We start from the raw sequence: 14,466 nt of genomic DNA, 5'->3' as shown, positions 1-14,466 counted from the left end.
CTCCTCTCTCCTCCATTGGTGCCCTTCAAGCTCTCAAGCTTTCCCTTTGACTTCCCTATCAATCCTTGAGATAAAAAGGTGCCAAAAGTGATTAGAGAATAGCTCCACTGATTATCAAAGCCTAAAGAGCATTTGGTTCACATTTTGGCCGGTGGTTGTGTTTGTTACTCTTAGAGCTTGAATCCTAGTCGGCTAGAGCGTTGCTCGGTGAGCTTGCCAAGTTTGTGGCAGCATCGGGAGGTTTGTAACCACCTCTTGCGGTGAGTAAAATTACTCATAATCTTAAGAGTTCACTCTCTTAACTTGAGAACGAGGTAGGGTTGCAAAGCCCTAAGCCTTAGTGGTATAACTCAATAACGTGGACTTAGGCAAGCTTTGGTAGCGAGCTGAACCACAGGATAAATCCTTGTGTCATCTTGTGCTTGTGTTGCTACACTTGTATTCTTGTTGTTGTTGAGGTGATTTCTAGGCTTTGAGCTCGATCTACTTGTGTGTGGTGTTTCCACCACTTTCAGCTATCGATCTGTGATCTACTACTCTACAAGAAGCTAAGAAATTTACCCGATTTAAATTTCATTGGGTAGATTTTAAACTATGAACTAATCTCTTCTGCAGATGCGGCAGTGCCGTGCTCATAGAGCGGCAGTGCCATGGGTAAATTTAACTTCGGTTTGAGTTGATTTTTTATAGGCCTATTCACTCCCCTCTAGGCGTACTAGAGATCCTACAAGTAGTATCAAAGAGGGTTACCTCGCGTGCGCTACACCACGTGAGATATGGAGCCCGAGGGAGGATCCATTGTTGTGAAACCCATCAATGTTGATCTGGAGGATGCTGGCTGCATAACACCAACAGCAGTGAGCTTAGCGCCTCTACAGCGAGTAACTCGACGCTCCCGCAACTAGAGACAACCGATGCCAAAAAAAGCTCAAAATGAAGAAAGAAGAAGAAGAAGGACAACTAAAAAAGAGAGAAGAAGAAGAAGGAGCAGTAGTGGTTAGAAGAGAAGAAAGTAAGAAAAGAAGAAAGAAGACTCAAGTAAGAAGTTAGAAGAAAAAGAAGAGAAGCAAGAAAGAAGAAGGAACAAGAAGCAAAAGCCCCCAATGCATCTTCAAGTGAGCTATCTAGCAGCTCTGAAGATAGTGATGATGATGAGTCCTACCAAGTGCATAGCAAAAAGGACAAGAAAGGAAAGGGCAAGAAGAATAACTACAACAAATATGCCACCGTATCCTTTAACTATTCTTCTATGTCTATGACTAACCATGATCGCAAGTCTTTCACCAATGTGCCCACAGGCAAGTTACCTCATTTCGATGGGACTAACTTTGCCAAGTGGAAGCACTTGATGAGAGCCTATCTTATAGGTCTTGATCCCGGCATTTGGGAGGTTGTTTGCAATGGATTTGAGCCACCGGTTGATCCCAAAAATCCAACCATGGAAGAAATGAGAATCATCCACCTCAACGGTCAAGCTACTAGTGTGCTACTTAGTGCCTTGGATAGTGATGAGTACAATAGAGTGATTGGTGTGGATGTTGCCAAGCAAATTTGGGATACTTTACATCTTGCACATGAAGGGGTTGACAAAGTGAGAAAGGCAAGAATTGATTTGTTGATGTCCAAACTCAACCGATTTGTTATCTTGGATGAAGAAGGGCCACAAGAGATGTTTGATAGGTTGATGACCATGGTCGGCAAGATTAGAGGTTATGGTTGTGATGAGCTAGATGATCACAAAGTTGTCAAGATTATGCTGGAAGCTTATTCGCCAAGAAATGAGACCGTAGTAACTCTAATTAGAGACAAGAAGAAGTTTGAGTGCTTCACACCAAATGATGTACTTGAGAGGATCTTGACCTTTGACATGTAAAGAGTAGAAGCAAATGAGAGGAAGAAGCTTGGAGAATTGCAAGCAAAGCTATAAGGCATCAAGATCAACAAGGATGTAGCTCTCAAGGCCAACAAATCAAGCAAGCAAGGCTCTACTAGCAAGTCCAAGACCAACAAGCAAGCTTCAATTAGCAAGCCCAAAGCAATCAAGCAAGTTCAAGAAAGAGTAAAGACCACATCATCCTCTAGTGAGAGTGAACATGAGGATGACCAATATGAGAAAGTGGATGATGTTGCTCTCTTTATGAGGAGGTTTCACAAAGGGTTGAAGAAGCAAGGGTACAAGGTAGTAAAGAGGAAGTTTCTAAACAAAAAGAAGAGGACATACTACAATTGTGGAAGTACCAATCACTTCATTACCAAGTGCCCATATGAGATCAAGGAGAACAAGTATAAGAAAGAGAAGAAGTAGGACAAGGCCGACCGGAGAAAGAGCAAGAAAAACATGGGAGAAGCTCACATTGTGCATGAATGGGATTCATCTATTGAAAGCTCAAGTGAAGAAGATGAGAAAATTACAACTATTACTATCCATGAGCCATCTTCTTCACCAAGACTCTTCACCAATATGTCCGATGATGACTACTACTCCCCTCACATTTGTCTTATGGCAAAAGGGTGAGAAGGTAAAATCTAAATCCAAGGCCAAAGCTCCTCTACCTCCACCTCCTAATGATATCTCTAGTAGTGATATTAGTGATAGCTCTAGTGATGATAAATCTAGTGATAATGAAATTGATAAATTAACTAAGAACTTAGATAGAAAGACCAAACTATTTATCACTAAACTAATGGAGAACTTAGAGAGTGTCCAAGCCGAGCTAGAATCTAGAGAGAAAACTCTTATCCAACAAGAGGATCTCTATATTGCTAGCAAGAAAGCTCTTGCATCAGAGAGAAGTGAGGTGGAATCCTTACGCATGGCCTTGGCCAAAAAACAAGAGGATCATGCTATCACAAAGAAAGAAAATATTGCTCTTAAGAAAAAGCATTGTGACTTAGATAAAAAGCACAAAGAATTTGAGCTACAATATAACATTCTTTGGGATAGCAACTCACATCCCTCTAATGCAAAGGATGTCTTTACTACCTCCACTAGTCAAGGTTGTGGAAAATATTATAATATTGATTTGAATGCTTATTTCATTAACCTTGCAAACATGGAGGCAATGAGAAAAAAAATTACTAGACTCAATGAGATCATTGGCAAGGGATGCTTGAGTGGTAAGGCTCAAGTAAGTAACAAGAAGGTAAATGACTCAAAAGTGCCTCAATTCAAGTAAGGGAGACACCCCTCAACCACGCATGGGCTTGGGCACACTGCAGGAGCCAAGAAAAATGGAAGAAAAATCATAATGGCTATGAGTGTGTCAAATTTGAGAGGAAGAAAAGAGTTGGTATAGATCAGCCTGCACAGACAGCGGTAGTGCCATAGTGAAGGTCGGTTGTGCCACTCCTCATAAAAATGGGAAGGCTACCAATTCTGCTCCTAATCAAACTAAACCCAAGAAGGTGTTCCAGCAAAAACAGGTTCAGTAGAAGCCAAAGGAATCAGTATGGGGCACTATGAATAAGTATGCCTACCAACCAAAGTTTCAAACACCTCGACAAAGCTTGACTTTGTGTTTTGTTTTATGGAACAACAACAGTAGAAAAGTGGTTGCTAAATATGTTGGAAAGGAAGCCAACACATATAGGAATACTTCTATTTGAATTCCTAAATTTCTTGTGACTAACATGCAAGGCCCCAAGTCTAATTAGGGTTCCTAAAGTTCTTGTGACTAACAGTAGAAAAGTTGTAGCAGCAAACACATGTGTGCATGATTTGTCATATGCATCACGTATATATTTTCTTGGCACTGTGTGCAACACCCCACAAAGGCATGGATGTAGGGGGATCCCCAATTTTCACTTCACTAAAGTGTGAATCTTGGACTCTCATGCCAAGACTATTCACATATTTAGGGGAGGCTCTACACCCATGGCTCAAAAAAATCTCAGTTATTCATTTCATATCTTTTGTAAGTTCTAATTGGGTTGTCATCAATCACCAAAAAGGGGGAGATTGTAAGTGCAATCAAGCCCTAATGTGGGGTTTGGTGTTGATGACCACCTAATTAGAGAACTAATAAGATTTATTAAGATGACAAGCAGGGAATTCATTATAGAGGATGTTACATGGAAAGGAGGAGCCCCTAATTACAAATAAGGATGGCATCGCGCTCAAAAGAGTTTTGAATTCTTTTGTCTTTTGAAATTGAGTATGGAAAAAGCCGTACTATAAAGGGGGACACTACAACTGGTTTAAAGTGTGCAACCAAATATTCAATCTTTACACAAAACATCCTCATACCTCAGCCAAGACAGCCAACTTAACAACTCCTTCACCCTTGCTATCTTGCTGGGTGTGGCAGTGCCGCATCATGGCATTGCCGCACTTAGGGCGGTACTGTCGCACTTAAGTAACCGTTGGGAGGCAGGGGGGTATTTATACTTTTCCCTATCCTCCATAATAGCTATCTTTTCTTCCCTAATGGTTTAGACCGATGAAAATCAACATGTGCTCATCTCCTCTCTCCTCCATTGGTGCTCTTCAAGCTCTCAAGCTTTCCCTTTGACTTCCTCATCAATCATTGAGAGAAAAATGTGCCAAAAGTGATTAGAGAGCAGCTCCACTGATTTCTAAAGCCTAAAGAGCATTTGGCTCACATTTTGGCCGGCGGTTGTGTTTGTTACTCTTGGAGCTTGGCTCCTAGCCGGCTAGAGCGTTGCCCGTTGAGCTTGCCAAGTTTGTGGCAGTCATAGAAGGTTTGTAACCACCTCTTACAGATAGTAAAATCACCCCTCATCTCAATAGTTCACTCTCTTGACTTGAGAACAAGGTAGGGTTACAAAGCCCTAAGCCTTAGTGGTATACCTCAACAATGTGGACTTAGGCAAGCCTTGGTGGTGAGCTGAACCACGGGATAAATCCTTATGTCATCTTGTGCTGCTACACTTGTGTTCTTGTTGTTGTTGAGGTGATTTCTAGGGTTTGAGGCCGATCTACTTGTGTGTGGTGTTCCCACAACTTTTAACTGTCGATCTATGATCTACTACCCTATAGGAAGCTAAGAAATTTACCCGATCTAAATTTTGTTGGGTAGATTTTGAACTGTGAACTAATCTCTCCTATAGGTGCGACAGTACCGCTGTTTGGTGCGGCAGTACCGTGCTCACAGAGCGGCAGTGTCACAGGTGAATTTGACTTCGGTTTGAGTTGAATTTTTATAGGCCTATTCACCCCCTCTAGGCGTACCAGAGATCCTACACGTCTATCCAGATACCCGCGCCTGCTGCACACCCACACGTATGCATGCAGCTCCTACCCGCCCACACACACTGCTGTTGCGCCTGGCCCCATGCTACTGCTGTCGCACCTGCCCGTGCGCTACTACTGCTGCAGTACGCATGCGCTTGTGCATGCATGTGGGGGCTGTTGCGCCCGCTTCGCTTCCCACACGCATGTGGGGACCGCTGTGCTAGAGGGGACCACCTCTGTCCGTGCCCACTTCTCGTGCTTGGTCATGGAACACTTGGAACATAAAGCATTTGCTACAACATACGTCCCAAACAGATGAAACATTTACAACACACGCTTGCAACATATGTGTATGACCACTGCAACATATGCAACATCCCGATAAAACAGTTGCAACATATGTTTGAAACAACTAAAATATTTGAAACATGCACTTGCAACATATGTGTATAGCCAGTGCAACATATGCAACATCCAGATAAAAAAAACACTTGCAACATAAAAGGGACCGTGACGCCTAGGAGGGGGGGTGAATTAGGCAACTTAAAAGTCTAACTCTAAACTATGGCCTCTTTTTTTATTCTTAGCAAAACCTATGCAAAAGATAAACTATCTAAATGTGCAACTACGGTTTTGCTAGTGTGTTGCTATCTCTACCGCAAAAGAAGTTATGCAAACAATATAAATGCGAAAGCTAAAGAGTAAGATAGAGATATACAAACTTCCATCAACAACTCTGGTATTTTTACCGATGTATCGAGAAGCGCGTAAGCTTCCTCCTAGTTCTCGTTAGAGCTCCTCGCAAGGAATCCCTCGCAAGGGCCAAGCTCCTAGTCGAGTAACTCTGTGGATAGCCCCGGGCCTTCCCCACGCGCAAGTAGGTCTCCGGTGTGTCTTCTGACAAGCCTCTCCTGGACCGCTCCCCGCCGTCTTCACTATCAAGCTTCCCGTCGAACCGCCACGGGCCTTGTTCCCTTCGATACACGGTGGCGGCCACACCACAAACGTGGTTGGTGTGATCTCGCAAGACTATAAGCCCTTTCGATGTACAACAATGGTACGCGCAAGCACCGAGTGGTAAGAGATATGCAAACCTCACTAAACACTAGGCCTAACCCTAAAAGCAAACGCATAAACGATGGTCTAATCAACCTAAGCACTTCACAAAGTACCTACGCTAATCACCTAACGAATCACTAAGCATTATGCAAGTGGAGATCACTAAAATGGTGTATTAACACCCATGGTATGTTTTCTCAGCTCCACTAAACTCAAATGGCCGGTTGGAGGATCTATTTATAAGCTCCACTGAGAAAGTAGCCGTTGGGGACGAAACCCACCTTTCTACTACTGACCGGACGAGGCTGTTGTCCTGACTGGACGCGTCTGGTCGTCCCGACCGTTGAAGCTAGCGCGTTGATCGGACTTGGCGCTGAGTCTGGTCACTGTCGATCGGACATGTCCGGTCGCACTGGCGCCGCTCTGGAACCTCTCTGGACTCGATCGGACGCTGCAGTTCCTGCGTCCGGTCGATCACCCTCCAGCGTCCGGTCAGTGCTGAGCTATTGTCGCGACAGTGAACAATGTCATCGTCGCGTCCGGTCACTTGAATCCTCAGCGTCCGATCGCTGCTGCTGATTCCTGCCATTGCCGAGCATCTTGATCAGACGCGTCCGGTCGCTATAAGGACCGCATCAGGTCACCTTTGTGAAGCTCGTTTCTTCGCGATCTTGCGTCCGGCTTGGTTCCTATCTTCGTGCTTGGACTTTGCTTGATATCTTGGGTCTTCTATTGTGCTTCTAGGGTGTTGCTTATGGTGTTGATCGTGGGATCGTCATGTCGCCTTCGTCCAAGTCACGTCTTGCACCCTATTGAACTACAAAACAATTACTTGCAAATTCATTAGTCCAATTTGGTTGGTCATCAAACACTAAAATCCAAAGTAAATAGGCCTAGCGGTCGTGGCATGTGGCGCGAGGCGCGGGAGCGCAAGGTGCGGGCGGGGGCGCGAGGCACGAGGGAGGGTGCACAGCGTGAGGCACGAGGCGTGGGGGCAGACAAGTCGGTCCTGTCCGGAAAAAAAGACGGACGCCCTAAAGGTATCATTATCGAAAACTATACGCTATTTCATTTTCCACACATCTCAACATTACATAGGGAAATAGACCACGGAATGCAAAATGACAGTAATTTGATATAAGCACGAGCATACAGCTAGAACTGAGAAGAGTTAAAAAATATCTAATATGAAACATTGCTCAAATTCTGTTATGTTTGGTCTCACATCAGCGACGAAGCCAGCGGGGGGGGGGGGGGGGGGGGGGGGGGGCTACCCGTGCTCCAGCCCCCCCTATGGCCATGATTTACATGGAGCCCGGGCTACCGCTATGAGGAGGAAGAAGAAGGCAAGGAGGGGCTGGAGGTAGAAGAAGAGGAAGCCAGCCCTGGCTTCGTCGATTCCTGGCTTCGTCGCTGTCTCACATTAGAAGCTGATGTTTTTTTTAGAATAATAGAAACTGAGAGTTACGAGCACGACATATAAGATAGACAACCCTCGTATAAGATAGACAACCCTAACATATTATTTAGTCTTTTAATTTGAGTTAGCGGTGATGTTTTGGTTTGTGGCGGCTCCAGTGGACCTGCGCATGAGAGGTGCAGAGTCATGAATATGGCGAGCTAGGCCAAGTATCGCAATGTAACAAAATCAATCACATAATAATTCATTTTCTCTCAATTTTCAGCCCAACTGTAGCTCGTATCTTCTCACAAATTCCTACGTGTAGCCGAACTGCCGAAAATAGCTCATAACTACTGTTCGTATTAAAAACATGAGCAGCCGATGTTTTCTGATCAGCCTCAACACTTTAAGACCATTTCACTCGAATATATGCTATGTATAAGTCTAACGGATGTTATATAGTAAGAAACAAACTAAAACACTATGACTTTGCCTGCAAAAATACATCAATTATACGACCTGTACTTTCTTTGTATCCCTACCATGAAAAAAGGTCACATAAATATCCCATGGAGCTTCGCTGAAAACATCACCAATGACCAAACCTACTCCATTTACAAGCAATCCCATGCCAAAAAAAAGAAGTCATTGGCGACATGACAAAGTGAGGCCAGTAGTAGTAGTACTCCACATTTTGAGATTGCTACTACTCTCTAGTGAAGGCAAATCAAGAGCAAGAACAAAACTAAGCTGTGACCCCATTAACCCCCTGCGACTAGGATACTGAGCGCCTTGTGATCCGTGACTGCGTGGACTTCGCCTCCTCTGGGTTCACGGACCCAGGGCTCTCCGACGTGTCTGAGCTGCTTTTCTCACCGGCATTTGTTTTCCCAGACCAGAGCTTGCTCAGTATCTTCTTCGGCATCAGCATCCCCTTTGCTTTCCCTGCGGCGCTCTTGTCATCGCTGTTCTTGTTGATGTCACTGCTGCCACTGCTCCTCTCGCTTCCACCGCTGTTGTTGGCGAGCCTAATTGACCTCAAAGAGTTGATGTCACTCGATGTCGGGACCCCACATTCCTCCTCCGTTGTCGTTGTCGCAGCTGACCTGGAGCTGCCAATAGAGTTGCCATTCTCTCTGGGAAGAAGCGAGCGAACAGCAGATGGGAGCTCAGATGAAGGGTCGCTCCTTGCAGAAGCAATTGATGCCCGGACTTGCTCAAAGAAGAGAACTTGCACAACCACGCGTAAGGGGAGACGCTCATTCTGCACGGCGTGCATGCACGCATCCTGTGACAGCTGCTTGCAGTCCATCAGTCCACATAATTTCTTCTTTTCGCTCTTTGATAGGCTGGGGTGCTCCTGTAAGCATGGAAAGCAGCGTTAAGTATTCAAACTCCCTACAATGGGAGCACTTGGTGGAAACACAAAGTGATACCTTCAGATACATGTCAATGGCACGATAGAGCCCGTCATGTGATGGCCGGGGTAGAGAAGACACCATTTCAGCAAGTGCGATCAACTTTGGAAGAGGAAGGTTGGGATCTTTGGCAATCTCAGCAAGATATCCATCGATCAGCTTTGCAACTGCCAGTTTTGACGTGCTGGAAACAGATGTCACATTCTCAATCTCCACGATTTCTTCATCATCTTGAATCTTTTCCTTAACACTATCACTATTCTGTAACATGAATTCCTCCACTATTGCCATGATCAGGTCTATGCTGTATATATTGTTTTCATCAGTATTTGGTGGTATAAGAAGGTCTGAAACTGAAGCACCATCCAATTGTGTGCCTATTCTCTTGATCAAGTTAATGCGATGGGACTCCCCAGATTCCAGCAAACATGCAGCTCTTAGCAGCTTAAGAAGAAAACCACATGACACTGAGCCTTCCTCAGCGGGCAAGAGAAATATAATAGCATCAAGAGCTGCACGAAGTTTTGTGCAATCAACTCCATTGCTCACAGCATCTTCAAGGGAGCCAAGCAGGTGTCGGTATGCGTAGGCCCTCAATGCTTCTCCGATGACAACAGCTGGTGTGCTTCCCTTTGCCTTGATGGCCATGATCACCCGCTTGTACAAATCCACTTCAAGCTCACAAAGGTCCTCAACCCACCAGTCACTAGGGACCATAGGTAGCTTCCTGACACCATTCCAATGTGAATCAATACCATTCTCAGATGGGAGTTTCTTTCTGTTGTAAGTGTATGACCATTCAACCTCTGATGGATCAATTGACGCCTTCGACACGATAGAGTCAATGCAGTGGTTGATTACCTTCAAATTTTCACACCAAGGTAGCAGTGACTTTGTGCTCTGTAAAACTATGATCGAGTCCTTCCAGGTGCGAAATACGCTTGATGTCAGAAACACATCAATCTTGTATATGAGGTTTCCTTTGTCAATGGTCTCAAACATTTCTAGGTACTCAGCTGCACAGCGGGCAGCGAGGACATTATATGCATTGAGTGTTACAATCATGCCATAGCAGAACTTAGCACATATTTCAAATGCTGAAGGTCCACCAGGGATGTCAGAGATATCCACTTCATCATTTTTCTCCTCATTGCTTGAAGCAACTAACCTTTGTAGGCGTGAACTCTTTGATAGAAGAGGGAACTGAAAAAAAAAATTGCAGGGTATGTGATTATTTTCCCTTTGTACATAAAAAAGCATGTAAACTAGTTGTTTGACACAGAACTATGCTGCATTAGATATGAACCAGCTGCTAAGCAAATGCATCTAGTCAGAACGCAGACACAATTGGCGGAATATGCAGACAAAGGGAGTAGGATGTTTTTCTTTCTGAGCAAGTAAAAGGAGTAGGATGTAATGTGCCAATGGTACTCATAACCACACCTAAGATTTTCAGGTGGCACAAAATATAGCTCTACAACAATAAGGGGTACTCTTGTTCAATGCATGCTGAGGCTAATAATGTGTGGAATATAAAGAAGTCAACACCTTGTGAAGATAAAACTTGACATCCCCAATGGATATAACAATGTCTGTTGCCAGCTCTGTCGCAACAAACCTGAAAAGCATGATTGCAAAACATTAGCATTGAAGCTAAGTGATGCAAGTAGAGGAAAGGCAATGGGAGCAAATAAGTGAAGATATTGCATGATAAGCAGAATTACCCAATGTGAGGCAACATAGTAAGTACACATGTATCATTTATCTAAAATCATGGTAAGATATGTTAGGATAAAAAGGCTTGTTATGTGGATGCAATGATTGTTAGATAAATCCTTATACTGCAAATGTTGCAGTAATGCAGAGCTGAAATGACGCAACAAGACAAAATCATCGCTCAGCGAATCAGCTAAAGGTGAGATAACAGTGACAGGACATTAGCCTTTTGCCCAAGTACCATAAGCAAAACTAGAAAAAGGCAAAAGCAACTTCAGATATACCAGCAGCGTGTATGACAGGTATAACTAATTTTAATTGACATGTGGTCCAACATATAGATGATTAAAAATTTAGTTCTATCAAAGGTCAAGAGAAATTATTGAGCTCCAGGAATTAAATTTACTTGATGGACCACAATGCCACCAACCAATCCACTCATCCAAAAAGGTAAAAAACAAAGCAAACTAGAGAAAAGAACTCCTATGGTTAAATCGTCACAGGCCTCCAAAGTACATAAGAGCTTTAAGAACATATGCCACTAAAAAGAATCAAGGACAACTTAGCGTATAAACAAGATCAGTTATACAGTTAGCCATCTGCATGTCATCATCAGATGCGCCTCCTAGTATTCCAGACCATGAGTTTCATGTTGGTTGTTAAATGAGAGGGTAATCCACACCTTAATAACTAACACACAAGCCACATATAAAACACAGCTGTCAGTCATATAGCTCTGTGAAGATGGAACTAGTCTTAATTTTAATTTTAGTGTTGTTCTAATTCATAACACTAATTTTACACACTTCAAAATTATTGGATGTTCCATGCTAAATTCTAAACTCAAACAAATAGAAAGCAAAGCAAAAGCCCCTATGGATATCGTCACTTCCTTTCCTTCCCATTTAAGAAACAGAGCACAGAAAAACTAAAGAACTAAGCCTCTTTCCAGCTGATACAGTTTACCAGTATGATTGGCCCCTTGAGCAACTCCATTGATTTAAATTTTCTTTTAAACGAATAGTAAAAAAGCAGATCCACTAAATCTTGGCCAAAAAGCAGATAAGATGCATATTAAGACACAAATATGTTAAGAAAATTGAATTAGAACTGCTGAGACCTATTTCCTATCAAGTAAAATGGATCTTGAAATTTCTATCCCAGAATCTCTAGAACATTCATCAAGATAAATTCAGCACAACATGATCAGCAGAGTAAATCAATGAGAACAAAGTCTAGGATGACCAGTAAAAAAAGAAGATGTATGTATCTGTAATAATCTGAAAGAAATGTGATGCTAAGGCAGGAACAAATCAACTAACCTGATATTGCTGCCCTCTGTCTGAAAGACATCCGGCTTTGATCCAAGCTTCATATACTTCATTGTGCCACTCCGAGAAATGATCCAAAAACAAGAGAGAAGATCCTCCTAGCTCTTCCTCCTCCCCCCACCAATCACCACAAAATGAGATGAAAGGAGGAGCAGCACAACAACCCCACAGACAGCGCTTAACCAATCCGTCAAGAAAGTACCAAACCGGCAGCCACCGGCATGTGAATGCTTCCCAGCCCAACGGAAAGGACAGGACCAACAACTGGCGATAAAGATCCAGCACGCCGAACTGTCCCCCTATCCCAGTGGCAAAGCCCCCACCAAATCGGGTCAAGAACCCAACCCCTCCTCTAGATGAGTAAACTAGTTGGGCAGCTGCATCAAGATCTGGGTCACAACGTCTAGAAGCCAGGACCAGGAGCTCCTCCTCCTCTTCCTTCTCCTCCGAGCTGGATGGATCTCAGTCACAGGACGCAGGCGGCAGGGGGGGCAGCAGCACCTGCAGAGCACAAGGGCAGTATCTTGTGGTGAGGGGACAGCGGGAATAATTGGCGACTCGATGTTGGGAGACCATGGGAACAAGTACCAGTGAGGAGAGGAATCTTTAGTTCGTTAATTTTGCAAGCAATCACATGAATGAATGGATGGATGGCGAAACGCGCTGCAACAGGGAAATTGTTGTATTGTTTTAGGATCCAGCACATGTAGGCAGTCAAACGGTGACTAAAGAATTCCAATCCACAGACCACTGGTTCTGGACACTCTTTGAAAAAAAAAAGAGAAAGAAACCCGTAAACAACAACAACGGGTTTGGAATGCGCACAAGGAAATTGACAGAGAAAATTTTCCAGTGGGTTGATCACCACTACTCATCCCGACATACACACTTGATGTCCAGCCTAGCCTCCTCGCCGTTGAAGAAACGGAAAAAACACGTGTGGCTCCCAGAAATTTGCAATTTATTTTCAGTTAACCTGAGTGCGCAAGGTGCGTAAGGCCATCCAGCATGAGAGCGCAGCCGATCTTGTGAAATCACAACTCTCGGAAATCATTTCCGACCTGGAAGAATTCGTGGCAATTAAGTCCCAAAAAGATCGTCTTTCACGCACGAGAACGAAGTGATTCCCAAGAACCTGGATGGGGGATGGGGGTGACGGCAATGGCGCGACCTACCTGCGCCGGCGGCGCCAAGGAGATCCGGGAGGATTTGCGGAGCAAGAGGGAAACGGGGCTTTCTTGGAACGGAACGGAGCAGAGATGAAAACTGCGATTTTTTTCAGAGGGAACTGGACAAAAGGCAGAAGAAGAGGCAGCTTTTCAGGACGAGGAAATGACCAAACCAACATCATTCATAGACAAACATAGACATTCCAAACCGACTCCCAGAAGGGAAAAAAACAGTAGCCGATCCCAGGGATTTATACATTTTTTAAAAAAAAAAAGAGGAACATTGGGGGGAAAATGCGATGCAGATTTGAGCAAAAGCTTCCTCGACGCAGAAAACGAATTCCAAGTTCTGAAGTTGTTGTCTTTGCAAAACTGCGAGGGGAAAGAAAAAAAAAAGGACGGACAGAACACACGACCGGCAGCTCACCTTTCCTTCTCTGCCTCCGGCACGGCCGTGCGGCGCTGCACGAGCTGCTCCACAAGGCCGGAGCTCGCACGGCGGTCGGCAGCAGGCGGCAGGCTAGCTAGTGGTAGTGGAGGAGGAAGCGATCAAATCGCGCCTTCTGTTTTGGCCGCTGCTCATCAGCTGCGCCTGTGACTGTGAGCAAGTTGCGGCAGCTGCTGCGAACTGCGATGCAGGGCAAGGGCAGCGGATTTGGTTATCTTTAAAAGCTGCTGCGGTGGGGTGGGGGTGGGGTGGGGGTGGGAGTTGTGGTGGGCCGTACTGGGGTGGCGATGCATGGAGATGGAGAACTGATGGGCTCATGGCTGATGCCCATGGCCATGGGTGTGGTCCTGTGAATGGACTGTTTTGCCCTCACCATGTTTTGTGGCCATTCTCTTCTCTTGCTGGCCACTGATGAGTGATGACCCCTCCTCCTCCTCTCTCTCTCTCTCTCCTCACTAGACAGACTCCATAGATCATGTAGAGTAATTTATTTACAATCATGCCCACGCTTTTCATTTCGCTTTACCTTGTTTAACTAAAATTTTCTGGTGGTGTGGTTTGGAGAATTTTGTAGCAGAAGAAAGTAGGCACACTTTTGGTATTGTATACAATCAGCTCCCTTTTTCCCACCCTTTGTTAAAAAAAGTGCTTGCTTCAAGATAAGACCTGATGAGAGTGAATATGATTAATTTCTTGCATGCAATAATAAAGACTAAGTTCTTTAGGAAT

At 44.4% G+C, this 14,466-nt stretch overlaps 1 protein-coding gene across 5 annotated transcripts; it reads right to left on the bottom strand.

Moving 5' to 3' along the window:
- Positions 1-8,109: 8,109 nt before the first annotated feature.
- On the bottom strand, positions 8,110-13,937 carry LOC136522839 (BTB/POZ domain-containing protein NPY4-like). 5 transcript variants are annotated; one of them, XM_066516649.1, is made up of 7 exons: positions 13,717-13,937; positions 13,296-13,408; positions 12,709-13,181; positions 12,112-12,621; positions 10,622-10,691; positions 9,092-10,276; positions 8,110-9,015 (listed from the first exon to the last, which is right to left on the bottom strand). In XM_066516649.1, the coding sequence occupies exons 4-7, from the start codon at positions 12,171-12,173 to the stop codon at positions 8,431-8,433; spliced, it is 1,902 nt and encodes a 633-aa protein (XP_066372746.1). In that variant the 5' UTR covers positions 12,174-12,621; positions 12,709-13,181; positions 13,296-13,408; positions 13,717-13,937; the 3' UTR covers positions 8,110-8,430. The 5 variants fall into 5 exon arrangements, with proteins under 5 accessions (XP_066372746.1, XP_066372742.1, XP_066372753.1 ...); XM_066516645.1 differs by having other exon boundaries at positions 12,709-13,408; XM_066516656.1 differs by lacking the exon at positions 12,709-13,181.
- Positions 13,938-14,466: the final 529 nt, after the last annotated feature.

Source organism: Miscanthus floridulus, chromosome 2 (genome assembly GCF_019320115.1).
Source record: "Miscanthus floridulus cultivar M001 chromosome 2, ASM1932011v1, whole genome shotgun sequence".
Classification (NCBI taxonomy): domain Eukaryota; kingdom Viridiplantae; phylum Streptophyta; class Magnoliopsida; order Poales; family Poaceae; genus Miscanthus; species Miscanthus floridulus.
This window is presented reverse-complemented; position numbering and strand designations above follow the sequence as displayed.